A 24,148-nucleotide genomic window follows, 5' to 3' on the forward strand; every position below is an offset into this window, starting at 1 on the left:
TAAATTAGATTCAGTCGGCTGAAACAACATCAACAATCACGATCCCTGTGTGCAACAGAAGCCATTCAGGGAGATACACTATCACAGCCAAAAACAAGGCTGGCCAGAAATCTGCTAATGTTAGAGTCAATGTATTTGGTGAGTCGAGAATGCGATTTTGTATCATATTGAAGTTAAATTAATTGTTATCTGGCAATATAACTAAAACTTTTGTCGTGTGATTACAGATGTGCCAGGGCCTCCCAAAGAATTAAAAGTTACTGATGTTACAAGAAGTACTTGCAGACTTATATGGAAACTTCCTGATAATGATGGTGGTGAGAGAATCAAGAGTTACTTCATTGAGAAGAAGGCTGTGGGAGGGAAGGCCTGGACAAAGGTCAACCCTGCTTGTGCTAGTCAGGCTTTTGTTGTCCCTGACCTCCTTGAGGGACAGGAGTACCTGTTCCGTGTCCGTGCAGAGAATCGCTTAGGATTGGGACCACACGCAGAGACTACTGAAGGCGCTAAGGCTAGAGATCCCATCTGTAAGTTGAAATGTATCTCTGATTTGTAGCAAATGATATGCTTTCATGGCTAACCAGCGGCCACATTGCTCAATTTTCAAGACTTGTAGCTTTTCTCTAGTATTTTAGGCACAGGAGGATAGTGAAAGTACATTAACTCTATCTAGTTCTGTAGACCTCTATGCTTTGTGCAGGATGAAGCTGTAACTGGACTGTATCTTATAACCATACAGCCTCTAAATATTAAAATGGGAAAGCTGTTGTAGTGTACACTTGAAAGTTGTAGCAATGACTGTTTAGCCAATTGGCTTTCTAGGAATTTTGTACATGAATTACTAGAATTACTAGAATTCTGTTGGTGCTTCTGCTTCATCAAAACAATGTTGTTGCTGCCCACCGAAAAATATTTGGAGTTGCTCCATTGTTCCTGCAATAGGAATTTCTGACTTATATGGTATAACAAAAGATTTGCTGAATCAGCAGGTAACACAATGCCCACATGGCCAGAGAGCTGTTAAACATCATGACAGCAGCATGCACATTATGGTTGAATGCAACTTTGCATGTTCTGTTAAAAATGAAAGAAAATCTTATTAATATGTCTTCTCCATTTTAAGATCCCCCTGATCCTCCCACAAAGGTCAAAATTAATCTTGTGACTAAGGACACAGTAACACTGACTTGGGTGCCACCTAAGAACAATGGAGGGGCTCCTGTGACACACTACATCATTGAGCGCTTAAGCTGGGACACCAGTGGAAAGGAAAAGGAAACCTGGAAACAGTGCAATAAGCGTGATGTTGAGGAGACCACATTCAAGGTTGAAGACCTAAAAGAGGGTGGAGAGTATGAGTTCCGTGTCAAGGCTGTTAACGAGGCTGGTGCAAGCAGACCATCTGCTACTGCTGGACCAATCATTGTAAAAGACCAGACATGTGCGTAGAAAATAAATATTTCACCTAAAAATAAAGACATTTGTATTATCAACAGAATTATGCATTTTATAACTTTTACTCTCTTTTAGGTGCACCTACTATCGAACTCAAAGAGTTCATGGAAGGAGTGGAAGGAACTGATATCAACATTGTTGCTAAGGTTAAGGGCTGTCCATTCCCTACCCTAACTTGGCAAAAGGCTTCACTTCATAAGACTGATGATAAGCGTGATGTTCAATATGATCAACATGTCAACAAGCTTGTGTCTGATGATAAATGTACACTGCTGATGCAACAGAGCAAGAGAGAAGATACTGGTCTATACACGCTCACTGCGAGTAACAGCCTTGGGAAGGCCTCCAAAGAGATTAGACTCACAGTCCTGGGTAATTAGTATTTTTTTATATATTTTGTATATATGCTTACACTTATGAAATCCTTGTAGGTTATTTGCTGGAATTTTTCATTAATATTCTGTCTGATACCCATATTTTTTCAATGCTGTTTTTGTTATAAATGTAAGATCAACCATTTCTGAATTATTTCATTTTAGGACGTCCTGGGCCACCAATTGGACCCATAAAGTTTGAGGAAATCTTTGCTGAAAGAATTACCCTCTCCTGGCAACCACCCAAAGATGATGGTGGTTCAGCAATCACCAACTATGTTGTTGAAAAACGGGAAGACAATAGGAAGTCATGGGTTCATGTTTCTGATGCACCAAAAGAGTGCCTGTATACAGTCCAAAGACTGACAGAGGGCCATGAATATGTGTTCCGTGTTATGGCCCAAAATAAATATGGAGTTGGCCCACCCCTCAACAGTGAACCTGAGAAAGCCAGAAATCTTTTTAGTGAGTGAAATGCTTGTGAGATTTTTCTGTAGAGACATTTTTAATGTAAATATTGCACCCAATGTGAGGCTGAGTATATCCAATTCTCACCCCAATTTGGAATGTCCAATTATCTACAACCACAGCCGTGTACATACTGCAAACCGCACTGCTGATTTGGGAGCAAGCAGACATCCATGATTCGCCTCCGAAACATGTGTTGTTGCCAGCTGCTTCTTTACACTTTTCAGACTACAATTAAGCTCACATAGAGTGGAACTGGAGGAAGACCTTTCATATGCGGCTTTTACTGCAATCTATGGGTGCCACAGTGGGCACTGGCATGGTCCAGATTCAGTCTGAGGCTCATCCATGTGCCGCAGCTTGGTGCCTTAACCAAATGAGCTATTTTGCAGCCCCTCTGTGGCGAGACATCTTTGTTATTCATGTACTTAATTATAGTAGTTTAATAATGTTATTAATTTATCAAAGTTATTAAAGCAACAATATCTGAAGGTTAACGCAGGTATTGATTTTTTTCTCCAAAGCTGTCCCTGGCCAGTGTGACAAGCCAACTGTCACAGATGTTACTCGGGACTCCATGACAGTTCACTGGGAAGAGCCAGAATATGATGGTGGATCTATGGTCACTGGCTACTGGTTAGAGCGCAAAGAGACAACATCCAAGCGTTGGACGAGAGTGAACCGTGATCCAATCAGGATTATGCCCCTTGGTGTGTCCTTCAATGTGACTGGTCTTATTGAGGGATCCCAATACCAGTTCCGTGTGTCAGCCATCAATGCTGCAGGATGTGGGCTTCCAAGTTTACCTTCAGATCCTGTTACTGCTAGAGACCCCATTGGTATGTTTTTAGTCAATAATTTATATTTTTATTTTTACTTTTATAAGCAAAATTGCTATTGTGTTATTATTTGTGAAATAATTTTGAATATGTTGCAAAAACTTGGAAAAGAAGATAGGAAGGTTTGGTTATGGAGGCTATACTCTTTTGTACAGGGTATATGTATCAGATATGTGTCTGTAGCATTTTAATAGGTCTAGGATTTACTCTGGATCTGTTATATGCAAAATGTTGGTGTCATATAAGCCCATGTGGGCTGGGCATCCATGTGATGCATGACACAATAATAAAATTCATTCATTCATTCATTCATATTGTTCAATGGAAAGAAAAACATCATATTTTCATTTATATATAGCACCACCTGGACCTCCTTTGCCTAAAGTAACTGACTGGACTAAGTCAACTGTTGATTTGGACTGGATTCCTCCACTAAATGATGGTGGGTCAAAGATTACCGGATACTTTGTAGAATATAAAGAAGAGGGAAAAGAAGAATGGGAAAAAGTAAGCATAAATTGTACTATATAATGTATCCATTTAAATATTTAACATATATATATAACAATTATATATAAACCTTTAATAAAACTTTTTTTTTCCCTCCAGGCCAAAGATAGAGAAATAAGAGGCACTAAGTTTGTGGTTAGTGGACTGAAAGAGCTTGGACTTTACAGATTTAGAGTCAGAGCAGTAAATGCAGCAGGTGTGGGTGAACCTGGTGAAGTCTCTGAAGTGATTCAAGTTAAGGACCGGACAAGTGAGTGATGTGAATTATAAATTATAATAGCATTATTGCATTGTCTAGGATTTATCTGAAGTAATTTTGACTTAATCTTAATAGTTGCTCCTGAGGTGGACCTGGATGCTTCTGTGAAGGAGAAGATTGTTGTTCATGCCGGCGGCGTGATCCGGATCTTAGCCTATGTGTCCGGCAAGCCTGCACCCCAGATCACATGGAACAGAGATGACGCTCCAATTCCTGAAGAAGCTGTTGTTGAGACTACTGCCATAAGTTCTGCTCTGGTGATCAAGAAATGTCAGCGAAAACATCAAGGTATATATACCTTGAGTGTTAAGAATGAAGGTGGTGAAAGAAAGAAAAACATCATTGTTGAAGTACTGGGTAAGCATATTTAAATTATTCATTATTATGTCAGAAAAAAAACTTGGAAGAAAGGATGGAATGAACCTGTCAGTGATTTTAATTTTTTTAATTGTTTCACAGATGTCCCTGGCCCAGTTGGGAGACCCTTTACAGGCGAAAACCTCACTAATGACTCATGCAAGTTAATATGGTCCTCCCCTGAAGATGATGGTGGATCAGCCATCACAAACTACATCATTGAGAAGCGTGAATCTGACCTCAGGGGATGGACAGCTGTGTCCTACACTGTCACCAGACACAATGCTGTTGTACAGGGTCTACTTGATGGAAAATCCTATTTCTTCAGAATTGCTGCTGAGAATATCATTGGAATGGGGCCATTTATTGAAACAACTTCCCCAGTGACTATCAAGGATCCTATCTGTAAGTTCCTGTCTTGTTTATGAATATTTTTTGAATATCCAAGCAATGATCTGCAAATTTAAAGATCTGTCTTTTTCAAAACGGTGCTATTTATGTGGGTGCCGTAATATGTAACTGACATGATTATATTCTTATTTATACTACTTAGCTGTCCCTGAGCGCCCTGAGGATCTGGAGGTCACAGCCATTACAAAGGATTCAGTCAGCGTGGTTTGGAGACCACCTAAGTATGATGGAGGCTCTGAAATTACCTCATATGTTTTGGAAGCTCGTCAAATTGGACAAGACCATTTCACCCCTGTCACTAAGGACAAGCTTTTGGAAAGAAAATACACTCACACTGGTCTTAAGGAGGGTTCCTGCTATGAGTTCCGTGTTAGTGCTGTGAATGTAGTGGGTCAAGGCAAACCTTCCTTCTGCACTAAACCGGTCACTTGCAAAGATGAGCTTGGTAAGTGAAGCCTAATCACTAAGAAGTATATTTTGTCTTTACCTAATAACTGAAAAGATGTTGCTGACTTGATTTTTTTAAAATGTCAGAACCCCCCAAACTTGACCTGGAATTCCATGACAAGCTTATTGTCCGTGCTGGCAAGCCTTGCACTCTCCAAGGTCGCTTTAGTGGAAAACCAGCACCATCCATTAAATGGACTAAGAATGATGAGGAGCTGAAATCAGATGACCACATCTCTTTAACGACTGCTCATAACACATTGTGCTTGAGCATTGCCAAAGCTAAGCGTGAAGACAGTGGCCAATACTGTGTGCTTGTGGAGAACAGTACTGGCTCACGTAAAGGGATCTGTAATGTGACTGTTGTCGGTAAGTATTTTGTTCTATCTTTTTATTCCTTTAGCTGTTCTTTTTTTATCTGGCACCATGCTGCTGTAATAGTTGGTTTTTTTTTCAGTTTAATCATCCATGCATGATAAATGGTGACTGTAAATAAATATTTGTATTGTATTAATTATGACACCTAGTGTCACATCAGTGTAATGATGACTGACTTGTTACTGCAGAGTACCATCTCACTGGTTTGTTTATTTTCAATAACAGCTGAGTAATAAATGTTATATCACAAAATTACTGGTATTGTTTATACTGTGGTTTTATTGTTGTTTTCCAAAACATACAAAAGACAATCAAATAAATGATTAAAATCAATCCTGACAAGTGGAAATACGTATGGTGAGAGCAACATTGGCAGTATGGTTATTTCCCAGAACCTGTCCTACAAAGGGTTAACAGTTTCCCTGTTCCCACTATGCCTAGACTTTACATAACCATTAACCTATTTTAATATATTATTTTTCCAGATCGCCCACAGCCCCCTGAGGGCCCAGTTGTCTTTGATGAGGTTTACAGAGATCATATGGTAATTTCCTGGAAGCCCCCCCTCGATGATGGTGGAAGTGCAGTTACTAACTATATTGTTGAGAAGAGAGATACAAACAGAGATCTTTGGATGCCTGTGACATCTTCTGCTACAAGGACATCATGCAGAGTGCCCAAACTCATTGAAGGAAGAGACTATATCATAAGAATCTGTGCACAAAACGTATATGGAATTAGTGAACCACGGCTTTCCGCAGAGATGAGAGCCAAAGATATATTCAGTATGTAACAGTTTAATAAATAAAATGTTTCGTATTATTCAGTATTATTTCACAATCTCTGTTGCAAAATTCACATTTTTTATCTTCTTTTACAGGAGTTCCTGAGGCTCCCAAGCAGCCTGTAGTGAAAGAAGTATACAAAGATACTGTTCTGCTGACTTGGAACCAGCCTCGTGATGGTGGCAAACCCATTACAAACTACATTGTAGAGAAGAGGGAAACTATGTCAAACAGATGGACACGTGCTGGCACGGACCGTATTTATCCTGACCCAGAGTACTGGGTTCCAGATCTTCTTCGTGGCTGTGAATATGAGTTCCGGGTCATGGCAGAGAATGAAGTTGGTGTTGGTGACCCTAGTCCGCCATCCAAGCCTGTCTTTGCCAAAGATCCAGTTGGTGAGTCTAAGGATCCATTTTATTTCCTATGGGTTTAGAAATCACATTATTTACATTTATGTATCATATGAATTTATCATGCCTAATCTGTGGCTTTAATTTCTACAGTGGTCCCAAGCCCTCCTGTACTCCTAGAAGCCGTGGACAAGACAAAGAATTCAGTAACACTGTCCTGGAAGCCCCCACTCAATGATGGTGGGGGCAAGATCATTGGCTATTTCATTGAGTATCTGAAGGCTGGCCAGGAAGAGTGGTTGAAGGTCAATGAGACTGCTGAATCATGCCCAGAAACAAAGTTCAAAGTTGGCAACCTTGAAGACGATCAACTGTATCGGTTTAGAGTTATGGCTGTGAATTCTGCAGGTGCTTCTGAACCTGCTGATGTCAAGGAACCAGTGAGGGCACAGGATAGACTTGGTAGGTTGAAATGTAATAAATTATATGAGATATATTTTTACAAAATAGCTAATGCTTATTTCAGAATAAATTTTATTTATTCTTTCTGACCAACAGAACCACCAGAGCTGGACCTTGAGGCTGGTATGCCTCGTGAGCTTCGTGCCATGGCAGGAACTCTTATCAAAATTAGGGCTGGGATCAAGGGCATACCTTTCCCCAAAGTTACATGGAAGAAGAATGATGCAGATATTCCTCCAAGGGCTGAAATTACAGTCACTGGTGTGGGAAGCAAACTGGAAATGCGTTATTGTAACCGATCTGACTCTGGAGATTACAGTCTAACTGCTGAAAATCCTTCCGGATCAAAGACAGCAATATGCACAGTGCTTGTGTTAGGTATATCATTTCACGTCATTATAAATCATTTTACGTGGTGTCATTTTTGGTCAGGCTTATGCTATTAAGTCTGCTATTATGTCTCCCATTGACAGATTGGTTTAAGGGACTTTGACGTTTTTGAATGAAAATTTTCCCTTAAGGTGTTTTTTGCAACTGCTAAATTGTTTAAGGAAATTAACACTCAAGGAAAATACTTCAATTAAATTCTTAAGTAAATATTTAAGTAGTGCTATGCAGCTCACTAAAACGTAAGGGTATTTTAAGGGAAAAGTTAAGGAGAAGTAATGTAAATAGTTGTATTTCTGAAAGGCCCCTTGTAAAGCAATTAAATGGACTCTCCTGCTAATGTATCATAATTGTATGTTCCCTCATATGTAATGATATAATGTTGTGTACTGTCATTACAATGTTGCATACGCTTTTGTTCTACCATTTTCACAATTATAGATAAACCTGGTCCTCCACAAAATCTGAGGGTTTCTGAGGTCAGAAGTGATTCAGCCTATCTTTCTTGGAAAGACCCAGAAGATAATGGAGGAGCTCGTATTACCAATTTTGTGGTGGAAAAGAAAGATGTGGCCTCAGCACAGTGGGTACCTGTCTGCTCCTCATCCAAGAAGCGCAGCATGACGGCTAAGCACTTGATGGAGGGAACACAGTATGTGTTCCGTGTTGCTGCTGAAAATCAGTTTGGCAGAAGTGAATATGTTACAACAACAAAAGCCATCAAAGCAATCGATCCTTTGTGTGAGTATTGAGTATTTATCTGATAGAAATCTGATAAGAAAACATTTTCAGACTATACATACCTATTGATGGATACATTGTATACATTTTGATCTATAAAAAAGCTATATATATATATATATTTACACATCATGTTTTTATTTTCTACTGTCTTACTGCAGTCCCACCTGGTCCACCAAAGAATCTGCATCATGTAGATGCAGACAAAACTGAAGTCTGGCTTCAGTGGAATTGGCCAGATCGCACAGGAGGCAGTGATATTACTGGTTTCTTAGTGGAATACCAAGTGGAAGGAGAGAAAGACTGGACCGTCTTCAAAACTGTCAGCATTCCTGAATGTCATGTAACTGGACTGGAGGAGGGAAAGACATACAGATTCCGTGTTAAAGCAGAAAATGCCATTGGCTTGAGTCGTCCTGACACCACAGTACCAGTACTCTGCCAGGAGAAACTTGGTGAGATTTATTCTGTATTGTATGTGTTGTTAAGCAAGATTTGTTTAATCAACTTTTGAAAGTTAAATATTTAATCCATCATACTTTTTTTCAGTGCCACCGACCGTTGAAGTGGATGTGAAACTAATTGAAGGTATTATTGTGAAAGCTGGAACTACAATCAGACTCCCTGCAATTATGAGAGGCATCCCTATCCCCACTGCTAAATGGATGATTGACGGCAGTGAAATCAAAAGTGAAGGCAATGTCAAAGTTGACACTGATCATTATTCAACAATCCTCACTATAAGTGAGTGTACAAGAAATGATACAGGAGTTTATCTTCTCACAGTTTCAAACCCCGCTGGAAGCAAGACAGTTGCATTGCATGTGACAGTTCTTGATGTCCCAGCCCCACCTGTTGGCCCAGTTAATATCCTAGAAGTGACACCTGAGTACATGATAATTGACTGGCGTCCTCCCAAGGATGATGGTGGAAGCCCTGTAATGAATTACATTGTTGAGAAAAGAGAATCGAAGAAAGAGACATGGGGAGGCGTGAGCTCAGGTAGTACCAGTACAAAAGTTAAAATCCCTCGTTTACAGAAGGGCTGTGAATATATTATTCGTATTCGAGCAGAAAACAAGATTGGTATAGGTGCACCCCTTGAAAGCGCTCCAACTGTTGCTCAACATATGTTTGAACCACCTAGCCATCCAGGTAAACCAAACACATCTGATATCGCAGAAAATGCTGTGACTGTTAGTTGGACTATGCCATTGTGTGATGGTGGTAGTCCAATCACTGGCTACATAATTGAGCGAAGACACAAGGAAGGAAAATGGATTCGTGTGAACAAGACTCCTGTAAAGGAACTCAGATACAGGGTCCTTGGACTTTTTGAAGGTAACAGTTATGAGTTCAGAGTCTTTGCAGAAAATATTGCTGGCTTCAGTGGACCTTCTCCTGTGTCAGACCCAGTTAAGCCATCTCGACCAATAACAGTACCTGGACCACCAGTAAACCCTAAATTGAAGGACTGGAGCAAATCCTCTGCTGACTTAGTTTGGACAAAGCCAACAAGAGATGGAGGCAGTCCCATATTAGGTTATATCATTGAGTGCCAGAAAGCAGACAGTGCTGAATGGGAAAGAATCAACAAGGATGATCTTATTAAGCAGTGCGCATTTAGAGTGTCAGGCCTAATTGAAGGCACAGAATATAGGTTCCGTGTTAGAGCCTCCAATATGATAGGAGATGGTGAGCCTAGAGAACTTCCTGAATCACTTATTGCCAAAGACATCTGCCTTCCCCCAGAAATTGAACTTGAAGTTGGATGCCGTGACCATTTGACTGTCAGAGTAGGCCAGAATATTAATATTATAGCTCATGTTAAGGCCAGACCTGATCCAGAGATTACCTGGTGCAAGGATGAGGTAGTATTGGAAAAAGATAAACGCATTTCTTTTACTAGTAACTTCCCTCTTGTCAATATTATCATCAAAGAAGCAACAAGAGCAGATTATGGAAAATATGTCATTAAAGCTAAAAATGACAGTGGTGAAGCACAAGCTACAATTACAGTGAATGTGCTTGACAGGCCTGGACAGTGTCGAGGTCTGAAGACAACCTATGTGACTAAAGATTCTTGTGTGGTATCATGGGAGAATCCAGAAGACAATGGAGGCACAGAAATTACGAACTATATTGTTGAGTGCCGTGAGCCCAGTCAAAGGGCATGGTCAATGGTTTCATCAGATTGCACTAACCGCCTCCTTAAGGCAAAGCTTTTGGAAAATCGTGAATATTTCTTCCGCGTCTGTGCAGAGAACAAATGTGGCCTTGGACTAGCAATAGAGACTAAAACACCAATTCTTGCTATTGACCCAATTTCAAAGCCTGGTGAGCCAGAGAACTTCCATATCACTGAAATTGGCAAGAACTTTGTCTTCCTTAAATGGCGAAGACCAGACTATGATGGCGGCAGCCCCAACCTCGCATACCATGTGGAAAGGAAATCTAAAGATGCTACTGAGTGGGAAAAACTGCACAAAGGTGCAATAAAGGAAACATACTTTATGGTTGACAAATGTACGGAAAACCAAATATACCAGTTCAGAGTACAAACCACAAATGAGGGTGGAGAGAGTAACTGGGTGAAAACAGCTGAAACACTTGTCAAAGAAGAAATACAGAAACCCGTTCTTGACATCAAGTTAGCTGGAGCCCTTGTGGTAAAAGCTGGTGACTCAATCAGAATGGAAGCAGGACTCAGAGGGAAACCTCAACCTGAAGTTAAATGGGTGAAGGACAAGGATACAGGGGAATTTGGACAGAGTCCAAGAATTAGCGTTGAAACTGGTGCCGACTATTCTAAGTTCCTTATGACTAAGTCTAAACGTGGAGACTCTGGAAAATATGTGGTCACTGCTACAAATTCCGCTGGAAGCTTCACTGCTTATGCAACTGTGAATGTGCTGGACGTTCCCGGTCCTGTCAGAGACTTAAAAGTGTCTGGCATTTCTGTGGACAGATGTAGAGTGGTATGGGATCCCCCAGAGGACGATGGTGGCTGTGAGGTTCAGAGTTACATTTTAGAGAAATGTGAGACAAGAAGAATGGTTTGGTCTACTTACTCTGCATCTTTAGTTACAAACTATGCTAATGTGACTCGCCTCGTGGAAGGAAATGAATACATCTTCAGGGTGCGAGCAGAGAATAAAATGGGTACTGGCCCTCCAATGGAGAGCAAACCCATTGTTGCCAAGACACAATTCAACAGACCTGGTCCTCCTGATCCACCAGAAGTCACTAAGATTGGAAAGGATGAAATGACAGTTGTATGGGCTCCCCCTGAGAATGATGGTGGGAAGTCCATCACTGGTTATATTTTAGAAAGAAAGGAAAAACGTGCTGTACGATGGGTTCCTGTTACAAAGAGCCCTATACCAGAAAGGCGCATGAAAGTTAATAACTTACTTCCTAATCATGAATATCAGTTTCGCGTCAAGGCTGAAAATGAAGTTGGATTGGGAGAGCCAAGTAAACCTTCCCGATCTGTTGCCGCAAAGGACCCAATTGGTACGTATGCTGTTTGCAAACTATATTATTATACTATATGATTTTGTCCATTTTATTGTATTAAATGTAATTGTGCTTGGTGCTGTGTTGATCTTTGCAGAACCTCCAGGTCCTCCAGGCAGTTTGAAGGTGGTTGACAGCACAACGTCCTCAGTCACACTTGGGTGGGCAAAACCTGTGTATGATGGTGGTGCTCCCATTATTGGCTACATGGTTGAAATGAGACTGAAAGGTGAAAGTGATAAGCCAGAGGAAGGCTGGAAGAAATGTAATACTAGTGGTCCGTTGGTCCTGACAGAATTTACCATTCCAAATCTAGATGAGAAACTGGAGTATGAATTCCGTGTTTCGGCACAAAATCAGGTTGGCATAGGTCGTCCTGCACAGCTTAAAGATGCTGTAATGCCAAAGGAAATACTAGGTAATGTGCTATATAATTTCTTGAATATGAATAAGCACTTGTTTGATTCATTTTATTTATGTCATTTAATTTGCTAATTTTGCTGTTTCTTAGACACATTATCTAATTTTTTTAAACCTACAGAGGCACCTGAAATAGATTTGGATGCTAGTCTGCGAAAAGTTCTTATAGTCAGAGCTGGATGTCCTATTAGGCTCTTTGCCACAATCAGAGGAAGACCCACACCTAAAGTAACCTGGAAAAGAGTTGGAATTGATAATGTCGTCAGGAAGGGTCATGTGGATCTGGTTGACACAATGACATTCCTGGTCATCCCTGAAAGCACACGTGAGGACTCTGGAAAATATTCCTTAACACTTTCCAGCCCAGCTGGGGAGAAGGCTGTGTTTGTACATGTCAAAGTTCTAGGTATGTAATTTCATTTTTGCCAGAGTCTAAACAGAAATGTTATATTTGTTAAACTGAAGTTTAACAGCATGGGGAATATGGAATTTTCATTTCTTGAGATTGACAATTGAGATTGTTTTCATTACATCATTGACTTCTTGATCCAGAACTAGAAATGAAAATTCCTGTTTATGAGATTGACCAAACATGACGAATATTTCATGCTCTATGGATTTCCCCAAATTCTGCTTTGTGTTTTCTGTTTTCATGTTGCGTGAGCATTGCTCAGTTAACTGTTTATTTTTGTATTTTTGTTGATTTATTATCACATTTTTCAGTTTCTGTCTGTGATAACTTATTTATATTGGTAGTGCTTATAATATGGACTTTGTAATCATGTTGACAAACATACTTGTTTTAATCAACAGATACTCCAGGACCTGTAGCAGGACTGGAAGCAACTGATGTCACCAAGGTGTCTGCCCAGGTTACTTGGTCTCCTCCTGAGAACGATGGTGGCAGTCCAGTCACACACTACTCACTTGAAAAGCGTGAAGTTGACAGAAAGACATGGACTAATGTCACCAACGATTTGAAAAAGACAAGTTTCAAAATCACCAATCTCACACCAGGCATTGAATACTATTTCAGGGTTACTGCAGTTAACAAATATGGTCCTGGTGTGCCAAAAGATTCTCCAAAGTCCTACCTGGCAACTGATCCTATCAGTAAGTGTATTTATTGTAGTTGTTTGATTTTTGTTTTTTTTGCAAAGATTTGAATGGATTGAAATAATACTGTTTTTGCTTTGAAGGTGAACCTGACCCACCGAAGAAGATGGAAATACTGGACATTTCACGAAACAGTGCAGTGCTGGGATGGATTAAACCACTGAGAGATGGAGGAGCAAAGATAAATGGTTATGTTGTTGATTACTTGGAGGAAGGTCAACCTGAGGACAAATGGACACCATACTCAGTTGTAAAAGATTTAAGTATTGTTGTTGTTGGACTGAAGGAGGGCAAGAAGTACAAATTCAGAGTTGCAGCAAGAAATGCAGTGGGCTGCAGTCTGCCAAGAGAAGCTGAGGGAGTGTTTGAGATCAAAGAGCAGCTGTGTAGGTTTCTACTCACTCATACCATTTGTGTGATTTGTTTTTGCTTGTTTCAGATGTTTAGTATGTAACAGTATGTTAGAGTATGTCATGACTTTGCTTTATTAAATTTTTGCAGTGGCACCAAAAATTATTATGCCTGAAGTTGTGACCGCGAAGGCAGGATCAAAGCTGAAAATCGAGGCTCTTGTCTCTGGAAAGCCAGCGCCAGTATGTAAATGGATGCGAGGAAATGAGGATGTTGTTACATCCGATCGCCTTTCAATTAAAAAATCTCCAAACTATTGTTTGCTGTTTATAAAAGATGTCTCAAGAATGGACAGTGGTTACTACAGCCTGTCTGCCGAGAACAGCACAGCAAAAGTCAATCAGATACTGAGAGTCATCATAATGGGTAAGTCTCAAGTCCCAAATTTCAGTGCTAATGGAATCTACATTGTTAGAAATGATAGTGATGAGTTTAGCTAATTATCCCTGTGTGTTTCAGATATCCCTGGTCCACCAGAACCACCATTTGAGATTAGTGATGTGGATATTGATTCGTGCACACTCACCTGGCACGCACCTCGTGAAGATGGCGGAAGCAGCATCACTAACTATGTGGTTGAGAAGTGTGATGTGAGCAGAGGTGACTGGGTTACTGCTTCTGCATCCTGTACCGCAACCAACTGCAGAGTAGGAAAGCTCACAAAAGGAAACGAGTATCTGTTCCGTGTTCGGGCTGAGAATCGCTTTGGCATCTCAGCACCTATTGTTTCTGAGAAGATGGTTGCTAAGTTCTCTTTTGGTAAGATTCGTTATAAGTGAACATACACAAGCATATTACCATTAACATGACATTATATTTAAATTGCATGGTTAAAATATATGAAACTATATACACACCAAAATTGAAATGCTATGTGTCTATTTCAGATGTACCTAGTGAACCAAGGAACTGCTGTGTCAGCAAAATCAACAAGGATAATGTGTTTTTGACATGGGACACACCAACCACTGATGGTGGCAGTCCTATTACTGGATATATCATTGAACGTAAAGAGAGAAACAGCCTCCTTTGGGTCCAGGCAAATGAAACTGCTGTACGTTCCACTGAATACACATGTACTGGCCTTATCGAAAGATTGGAATATACTTTCAGGGTGTCAGCCCTCAATCGTGCTGGACAGGGTAAACCAAGCAAACAGACTGAATTCATCACAGCAAGAATGCCTGTCGGTATGTCGTTAGCTCTTAATTTAATTTGGTATTGTTCTGCGGTAATGGGTACCACAAGGTCAAAATACTTGACAAATATTTTCATCTGTTGCTATATCTAGATCCACCTGGCAAACCGGAAGTCTTGGACGTGACCAAGAGTTCAGTTTCACTTCTCTGGGCCCGTCCAAACAATGATGGAGGTAGCAAAATCCTTGGATATTATGTTGAAGCCATGAAGATTCCTGAAGAGAAATGGGTGCGATGCAATGCAAACTATCAGAATGTGCCCACGGAAGAGTATACTGCAACTGGACTGGAAGAAGGAGCTCAATACCAGTTCAGAGTAATTGCCAAGACAGCAATAAACATCAGCCCACCATCTGAACTCTCAGATCCAATCCTAGTGTTGGCTGAGAATGGTAAGATCATTTCTGCTTTATTGAAAATAACTTCAAATTTTGGTTTTGCATTTATTTCAGAACTGTTCAGATCAATATGTCTCTGTCGTCATTTCAGTTCCACCAAGAGTGGAGATTGGACTTCACATGAAGAACCTGATCATAGTGAAGGCTGGAGAAAATGTTTGTCTTGAAGCTGAAGTGTTTGGCAAGCCAATACCAAAGGTTACATGGAAGAGAGATGGGCAATTGGTGGAAGTAGTTGAAGGGACCAAAATCACACAGAAGAGGCATCTGTGCCTTCTGGAAATGTTCTCAGTGACAAGAAAAGAGACTGGAGATTACACCATTCTGGCAGAGAATGCAAGTGGCAGCAAGTCAGGCTCCATTAAGCTGAAGGTTCTTGGTAAGTGCTAGAATTCATTACTTATGTTTTTATAATAATAATAATAATAATAATAATAATAATTGCTGAGTAACTTGGAATTTAGTAGCAAATGTAATTTTCTTTCCACAGACAAGCCTGGACCACCAGCCTCTATCAAGATTGGCAATGTGTATGCAGATCGTGTCAAGCTGAGGTGGGAACCACCTCTTGCAGATGGAGGATCAGAAATTACCAACTATATTGTTGACAAACGTGAAACAAGCAGAGCTAACTGGGCTCAAGTCACAGCTAATATCAATGGCCAGCTCACTGACTGCTCTGTGGAGAGGCTGATTGAAGGCCATGAGTACCAATTTCGTGTCAGTGCTGAGAACAAGTATGGTGTTGGTGACCCCATCCTGACTGAGCCTATTGTTGCAAAGAATCCATATGGTAATAATATTATTATTTTGTATTGCATATAGTCAATATCTAGTTTTGGTATATACAGTCAAGTCCATAAATGCTTGGACAGAGAGACAATATCTGTTGTTTTGCCTAGGTATTCCAGCACATTAGATTTAAAATGAAACAGTTAATGACAGCTTTAATTTATGGGTATTTACATCAATATCAGATGAACCATGTAGGAAATGCAGCTCTTTTCCCCTGATTTTACAGAGTTAACAGTAATTGGACAGCTGCTCTGTTGTTTCTTACATTACATGTATTTGGCAGACACTTTTATCCAAAGCGACATACAATAAGTGCGTACCAAAGGTCATTGGAACAACTACAAATCACAGGTCCAATAAGGTACAATCCTCATATTGTACAGTTATTCATAGCCATGAACACATTAAATCCAGTTTACACAGTGAACATTACTCTGACCTAACCTGTGCTAAGTTAACCTACCATGCATTACAAGCTACAACATCAAGACAATGATACAAGGCACAATAAGTGCTGTTGTTCCATCATTAGCTCATACACAAGAAAGCAAACAAAAGGTTGAGTTGATTCTAGGTGTGGGATTTGCATTTGGGGTCTGTTGCTGTTTTCTCTTAACATGAAGACCAAAGAAGTGCCAAATGCAAGTAAAGCAGGCCATCATGGGGTGGAAAAATCTGAATAAATTGATCACATACATAGCCAAAACATTGGGTGTGTCAAAAGAAACTTTGATACGTTGTTAAGAAGCAAGCATGCACTGGTGAGCTCAGCAGTAGCCAACAACCTAGTAGACCATAGAAGACCACTGTAGTGGACAACCAAAGAATACTTCCCATTTCAACTGTAAAAAAGATAAAGAACACTCTTCAGGATGTAGGCATAAATGTGTACAAAAATAGTGAAGACTACAAGAGCATAACCTCAGATGGTTCACTGCAAGATGCAAACCACTGGTAAGCCTGAAGAACAGAATGGCCTGGTTAGAATTTGCTAAAAAAGTATATTTTATAAAACCGTAGAGTTGTGGAACAAACTCTAATGGACAGATGAGATGAGTATTTACATGTACCAAAGCGATGGAAAGATAAAGGTTTATGATACAAAGAATACCACCTCATTTTTGAAACATGGTGGAGGTAGTGTTATGGCTTGGTTACATATGACTGCCATTGGAACTGGCTCACTTGACTTTATTGATGATGTGATTGCTGATGGTGGCAACAGGAAAAAGTCTAAAATGCACAGAAATATCTTAACTACTTAGATCCAACCAAATGCCTCAAAACTCATTGGATGGCACTTTACCTTGCAACAGGGCAGTGTGCCCAAACATAATGCTAAAGCAACCAAGGAGTTTTTCAAGGATAAAAAATGGAATGTTCTTGACTGGCCAAGTCAATCACCCCACCAAAATCAAATTGAACATGTGTTTTACTTGCTGAAGACTAGACTGAAGGCAAAAATCCCCTAAAACAAACAGGAACAGTACAGGCATGACAGAGCATCACCAGGGAAGATACCAAGGGTTTTGTCTATCAGTCACAGACTTCAGTCAGTCATTGAATGCAAAGGATTTGCAGCCAAGTACTAAATACGATGACTTTACTTAATTATTATGTTAATTTTATTTTTTACTTTTAATTACTTTTGGTCCCCTAAAATGGGGGGACTGTTACGGCCCAAAATCCACCTGTGTTGCGGTAACCAGGTGTACAGTACTGGACGTAACACTAAAGCCGGACACCCACCGCACGCGTAGCGCCCGCGAGCGCACTACGCGCGTAACTGAAGCGTAGTTGAAGTACTGTTATTACAACGGCAGCGGGCGACATCCTCTACACCAGATGCGAACACGTCGCGAGCCGGCTGCGAAACGCGTGCGACACAAGCGAACTGAAGTGTTTTTCGCTTCTGTTCTATTTTTCAGCTTGTCGCACGTCATGATGACCTGTTTATACACAGAAATATGCTCTAAAATGCTAGGTATACATGCTCTGATTTATATTTCATCCTTATATTTGGCTATTGGGGGTGTGTCCCTAGTTCCCTACCATATATTTTATAAGCAGCTAAAAAGTACAAGCCTTTTCGTTTTTGTATTGTCCTTGCAGGGGAAAAAAAAAAAAAAAAACTGGAACCTGGGAAAAATGCAAAATTAGTTCCCCTATCTTATTTTGCGGAGGGGGTGGGGTAAATTTGAAAATACACTACAGAAAGACGTAGCCTATTGAATGATGTAGAAGTGAATGCACCGAGCAGCGGTTTGTTAGCTCGAGTGTTGGAAGGTAGTTTTTAACCAACCATTGCTCAGCCTATTTGACTTCTCCGATGTCTTCGTTCGCCGTGCTTTCAAAAGGGGCTTGTTAATAAAAATCAGATAATCCACAGAGCTTTAAAAAATCAGATTTAGTGGTCTTGCCGATTAAAATGCACCTATTTTATAAATGAAGTTGTAAGCAAGCCTTTATTGCACTTGTACTTCAAAGCTTCCGGTGTTCATGGCATTGTGGTGTTCATATCCCTTCAAGTTTAAACTGTTACGCTATCTTTTTGACGATTAACTGATTTTACTAAATCTGATCATATAAATGTTTTGACATGAATAACAAGACGACATGGGAATTCCCAATGGTTGATTATGGATTATTTATTATTATTATGATCATTACATATTCTTCATAAAGTTTGCACGCTTGTTAACCAAGCAAATAAATTAATACAGTTTGAGATTGATTATTATGTAGGCTACTTTGCGATTTAAGCTTATGGTAATTCTTTAAAGCGTTTACTTTCTCACGTATTTACATGAGTTAACAAAATATTACCAAATTAACAAACTGAAAAAGGTCTCTCACCAAGTATTCACTTGACCCATAATCAACAGTCGTGACCAAAGTTAAATACACGATGTAATCCCACTGCAGACTGCGAGAGCTACTAGAAATATAGAGCTTTAAGCAAGCCTTTGCGTGACACAAACGGAACCAGTGTAGACACACTACGTGCCACGCCGTGCTGCTTCGCCGTGCTGCTTACGCACCGCTTATGCTACGCTTGCGGTGGGTGCCCAGCGTAAGCCACATTAAGCGATAACCACAACCAAAAGGAAGACCAGTTCAGCCAGGAGCTAAGTATTTAAAAAGCAGGCAAGTGTTTATTTACAGCAAAACATGCAGGTTCTCACCGGGGGTCAGTGGGGAGGTGGAAAAGGCCCTCGGTTCAAAAGTCCTCTATAATTAGAAGCAAAAGCAGCAGACAGCGGACTGTAGTCTCTGGACGGAAGTCGATGGTAGACTCGGCGAAATCGGTGCAGTGGACAAGACTAACGTTAAAAAGATGCACATTGCTATATATAGTTCTGCATCTTTTAATGGCGGTGCTCCGCGATGGTCAGTATATCCTCAATAACACACGTCTCTCGAATGGGTGGCCCGGCGATATTGGCAACAAGCGTCTCCAGGCAGGGTCGTGCATCAGGAGTGCGTCCTCCGACGTGGATCTCCGGAACGGGACCGTGACGTCATTATCTCCACCTGTAGGGGAGGCAGAAAACATGCGTGGCATCACACAAAGTCCCACAGTATGCAATCACAAAAACACTGGGAAGTAACAGGGACTATGTGTAAAAAGGGTTGTAATTCCTACATGAATCACAGGAGAGTTGGATTATGCAGTTCTTTAGGACCATAACTATCCCTAGGCCACATAATTCAAGTAAAAAAAATTTTTTTTATTTGTATTGGATTGTTATTTATGTGTCTGTGGCGATCATTTCACCTGTCCAATCATTTCTGCCATATCTTTTTTTTTTTTCATTTTCTAGTGTTCACTGTAACTTACGTAACTTTTATTTTCAGATGTCCCTGGACCTTGTGATCCTCCTATTATTACCAACGTCACAAAAGACCATATGACTGTAAGTTGGAAGGCACCTGCTGATGATGGTCAAGCTCCTATTCTTGGATACATGGTGGAGAAGCGTGAAAGCCAAGAAGTGAATTGGGCTAAAGTCAACAGAAGGCCTGTGATTGATAGAACTATTAAGGCTGGTGGTCTTACAGAGGGATCTGAGTATGAATTCAGAGTTATTGCTATCAACAAAGCTGGCCCAGGAAAGCCAAGTGATCCATCCAGAGCTGCTGCTGCACTTGATCCTGTGTGTAAGTATGAATGTTGGAATCTCTAACACATTTTGTTTTAAACAATATTCTAAACATAAGATAATGTATATTCCATGTACATGTGTATTCTGCAGATCCCCCAGGACCACCAGCATTCCCAAAAGTTATTGACACAACACACAGTTCAATTAGTCTGGCCTGGACAAAACCAGCTTATGATGGTGGCTGTGAGATCCTAGGCTACCTGGTTGAGTGCAAACGAGCAGATTCGGATGACTGGTTAAAGTGCAACCTGCCCAAAAATCTACAAGACACAAAGTATGTTGTTACCGGACTTCTTGATAACACAGAATACCAGTTCCGTGTGTCTGCTGTGAACAAGATTGGGTTCAGTGATCCAAGTGACGTTCCTGAAAAACACCTTGCAAAGGACATTTTGAGTATGTGTGCAGTTTTTATTCATCTCTTACTCTCTCTCTCTCTGTCTCTCTCTTGCTCTGTCTCACTCTCTCTCTCTCGCTCTCTCTGTCTCTCTCTCTTGTTACTGGTTAATAATTTGATAAACTCTATCTGTAGCTGGTTAATAATTTTATGAATTTTTGTACTTTTTAGTTGCTCCAGAGGCAGAACTTAGTGCCGATCTTAGGAAAGCCCTGGTGCTGCGTGCTGGAGTCACAATGAGACTCTATGTCCCGCTGAGGGGCCGTCCTCCTCCAAAGGTGACCTGGGCCAAGGTTAATGCAAACCTAAAGGAAAGAGAAGGGCATATGATTAAGACCTCAGAATGGGACACACTATTATATGTCGAAGGTGTAACTAGATATGATGCAGGCAAATACACCTTGACTCTGGAGAACAGCAGTGGAGTGAAGACCTACACAATTGTCGTAAAGGTTCTCGGTAAGTACCTTTGTATAATAATAATAATGATGATGATGATGATTGTTATTATTATTATAACAATAATAATAATGATACCATATGTCTACCATAATGTCATTTAATAATGTAATGTAATAATAATTCTGTTTCTGGTGTAGACACTCCTGGACCACCAGTGAATTTGATTGTCAAGGAGACATCAAAAACCCATGCATCAATCGCTTGGGATGTTCCTGTAATTGATGGTGGAAGCCCTGTGAAGAGTTACATTGTTGAAAAACGTGATCCTGAAAGAAAAGCCTGGTCCACAGTGGCAACTGATTGCCCCAAAACATCTTTCAGAATTACTAATTTGGAAGCAGGCAAACTCTACTGTTTCAGAGTCTTGGCTGAAAATGAATATGGAATTGGGGAGGCATGTGAGACAGCTGGCGCTGTAAGAGCGTCTGGTGAGTGAGACAAATTAGCATTAATTTTGTCATATTTCAGTGGAGAGATATTTGCTAGGTGTTCGTTGACCCTGAATAAAACACCCTAAAATACACAAAAAAATTAATGTTAAAGCCAAAACATTGACCATTTACTGTCTATTAATGATGAAGCAATGCATATAACCCATGGTTAATAGAATATTGTTCTCAAGTAGAGCATCTCTAAATGCTTTCTTTCAGAAAAACCTGGACCTGTTGTGGACTTTAAAGCCTTACTGGTCACCAAAGATTCATGCACCCTTAGCTGGAAGAAGCCAGTCAGTGATGGTGGGAGTCACATTATTGCGTATGTGCTAGAAGTAATGGAAGAAGTAGATAAATGGAAGGAGCTGGTGAGATCAAAGAACATGCAGTACAATGCTAAAGATCTTGTGGAAGGAAAGGAATATTCCTTCAGAGTAAAAGCAGTGAATGAGGCAGGAGATAGTGAAACACAGGAGCTTAACGTTGTTGCCAAAGACCAAATAGGTGAGTGTTCATCAAGCATTTCTTTTTTAAATCATGAACATCTTAGACACTGTTTTGAGCATGTAAAAAGCCCTTTGTTAGTGTAAATGCAACTACTGCAAGGGCAGATTCATATTTTGAATGGTAGGAGGTGCAGCCACATTTGCACCTAGGGTGGGATTTTTTTCCAAAGTTTTTACTGCTTGTTTTGGGTGTTTGGAAATGGGACGTAGTCATTTGAGGGTGTGAACTGGGGCAACTGCAGTTGTGTTTTATCATGGTTAAGCGGTCTGAAGTTTGTTGTTTGTAGTACATTGGCAACTATATACTGCCAATATCAGAGTCTTTGATAGAGGGAAATTATGAAAAAATAAAAGACTAGCAGAAATTGTAAGGGTGACATAAATCTAAATAATTTCACTTATATGAACCATAAAGCGATCCAATCTGTGAGATATATATGTATTTTGTGGTGTGCAATGTGGCATATCTCATTTGTTCACCAAATATGCCTGGTCTGCATAACTGTCATTTTCACCAAATCTTACCTTTATACAGAATTTCACAGATGATGATAATGGACCTGAATGGATTGTAGTTGTGATTCATTAAATCCATACAAAAAGAATTGTACAGTGAATTGGACTAAATTTGATTTGGACATATTACACACACCTTTTCTATCTGCAGCAATGCTTGCTCTAGTATTTCCAGACTGTCCTTGCATCCTCAAAAAAAGCCTTTTTATTTTTAATATGCAGAAAAAATTCTAAGGGAGTCAGTGGCAAAACCCTTAAAATGAATGAGTGACAAGTGTTCATGAAGCTATTGTTTTATTTTATGGTTGCTATTTTTATTTGGTTTCCTACAATTATGTTTAGAAGTTATACACAGTATATTTTATTAAAGTATACAAAATAGCACAATAGTAATAATAATAATAATCAAATTACTCTTGTTCTTCCTCATAGTCCTACCTGAATTTGACTTGAGCGGCTTGCCAGATATGTGCTACATTGCAAAGGAGGGAACTACCGTGCGCCTCAATATTCCCATAATTGGAAAGCCTGCACCCACTGTCACATGGAAGAAGGGAGATGCTACTTTAACTGACAGTGGAAGAATCTCTGTTGAGTCTACTGCTGTCAGCACAACTCTTCTGATACGTGATTGCCAAAGGGGTGATGCGGCAAAATACTCAATTACTCTTAAAAACACAGGAGGCACCAAAGATGCAACTATTCTTGTGAAGGTGGTCGGAAAACCTGGAATACCCACAGGACCTATCAAGTTTGATGAAGTCACTGCAGATGGAATCACTTTGGAATGGGGTGCACCAAAGGATGATGGTGGATCAGAAATATCCAATTACATTCTGGAGAAGAGGGTGTCAACAGCTAACAAGTGGGTTACTTGTGCTTCAGCTATACAGAAAACAACCATGAGAGTTACAAGGCTTCATGAAGGAACTGAATACATCTTCAGAGTGGCGGCAGAAAACAAATATGGAGTTGGAGAATTCCTCAAATCAGATCCTGTCAAGGCTGAGCATCCTTTCGGTAAGGGTGGATTTTTTAGGAATTTGTTTCTTTGCCCATGCAAGGTATTTGTTCTGAGTGCATTCATTTTACCTCTTAACAGATGTTCCAGATGCACCGCCTCCTCCACATATCCTGAGCATCCGTAATGATTCTGCAATACTGACATGGATTGACCCAAGCAACACTGGTGGCTCACCAATTACTGGTTAGTAATTGCGTATCATTTTATGGGATTAATTATTTTGAAAAGTAACTTGTCAGCTAACTTGTTATGTTGTTTGTTTGCCTTAATTGTATGAAAGTACTACAAAAGCAAATTCTATGACCTAGCACCACAGCATAGTGCATCCAAAATACAAATATGTATTGACTGTCCACTATTCAGCCAGATTTCCCAGGTAGGGCACTGTCCAAATGTTCTGATTTTAGTTGATCAGTGTGCTTGTATACATCTTCACAATTAAAACTTGTAATAATGTCATCATGAACAATGATGCTGTTGTTTCCACAGGTGGGTAGAGACCTGTCTTGTGTGCATTTTATATTTACACTGATAATGCAAGTGCATTATGTATTAGTTT

The 24,148-nt window shown here is 40.1% G+C and overlaps 1 protein-coding gene across 1 annotated transcript in view; it reads left to right on the forward strand.

The window, feature by feature from the left end:
* LOC118222800 (titin-like) overlaps nucleotides 1-24,148 on the forward strand; it is a 210,973-nt gene that overhangs the window by 140,517 nt on the left and 46,308 nt on the right. The window contains 36 exon segments of the mRNA XM_035408657.1: nucleotides 9-138; nucleotides 228-527; nucleotides 1,124-1,441; nucleotides 1,531-1,827; nucleotides 1,995-2,294; nucleotides 2,822-3,136; nucleotides 3,495-3,643; nucleotides 3,746-3,896; nucleotides 3,981-4,262; nucleotides 4,365-4,667; nucleotides 4,816-5,118; nucleotides 5,208-5,489; nucleotides 5,984-6,283; nucleotides 6,379-6,681; nucleotides 6,790-7,098; nucleotides 7,195-7,476; nucleotides 7,927-8,226; nucleotides 8,388-8,681; nucleotides 8,776-11,742; nucleotides 11,843-12,163; nucleotides 12,287-12,571; nucleotides 12,979-13,278; nucleotides 13,365-13,667; nucleotides 13,783-14,058; nucleotides 14,152-14,451; nucleotides 14,580-14,882; nucleotides 14,984-15,283; nucleotides 15,381-15,668; nucleotides 15,780-16,082; nucleotides 19,943-20,245; nucleotides 20,341-20,646; nucleotides 20,819-21,106; nucleotides 21,247-21,537; nucleotides 21,760-22,047; nucleotides 22,998-23,585; nucleotides 23,668-23,772. Coding sequence (XP_035264548.1) covers nucleotides 9-138; nucleotides 228-527; nucleotides 1,124-1,441; nucleotides 1,531-1,827; nucleotides 1,995-2,294; nucleotides 2,822-3,136; nucleotides 3,495-3,643; nucleotides 3,746-3,896; nucleotides 3,981-4,262; nucleotides 4,365-4,667; nucleotides 4,816-5,118; nucleotides 5,208-5,489; nucleotides 5,984-6,283; nucleotides 6,379-6,681; nucleotides 6,790-7,098; nucleotides 7,195-7,476; nucleotides 7,927-8,226; nucleotides 8,388-8,681; nucleotides 8,776-11,742; nucleotides 11,843-12,163; nucleotides 12,287-12,571; nucleotides 12,979-13,278; nucleotides 13,365-13,667; nucleotides 13,783-14,058; nucleotides 14,152-14,451; nucleotides 14,580-14,882; nucleotides 14,984-15,283; nucleotides 15,381-15,668; nucleotides 15,780-16,082; nucleotides 19,943-20,245; nucleotides 20,341-20,646; nucleotides 20,819-21,106; nucleotides 21,247-21,537; nucleotides 21,760-22,047; nucleotides 22,998-23,585; nucleotides 23,668-23,772 — 13,033 coding nt within the window.

The sequence above is a fragment of the Anguilla anguilla genome, chromosome 3 (genome assembly GCF_013347855.1).
Source record: "Anguilla anguilla isolate fAngAng1 chromosome 3, fAngAng1.pri, whole genome shotgun sequence".
Lineage (NCBI taxonomy): Eukaryota > Metazoa > Chordata > Actinopteri > Anguilliformes > Anguillidae > Anguilla > Anguilla anguilla.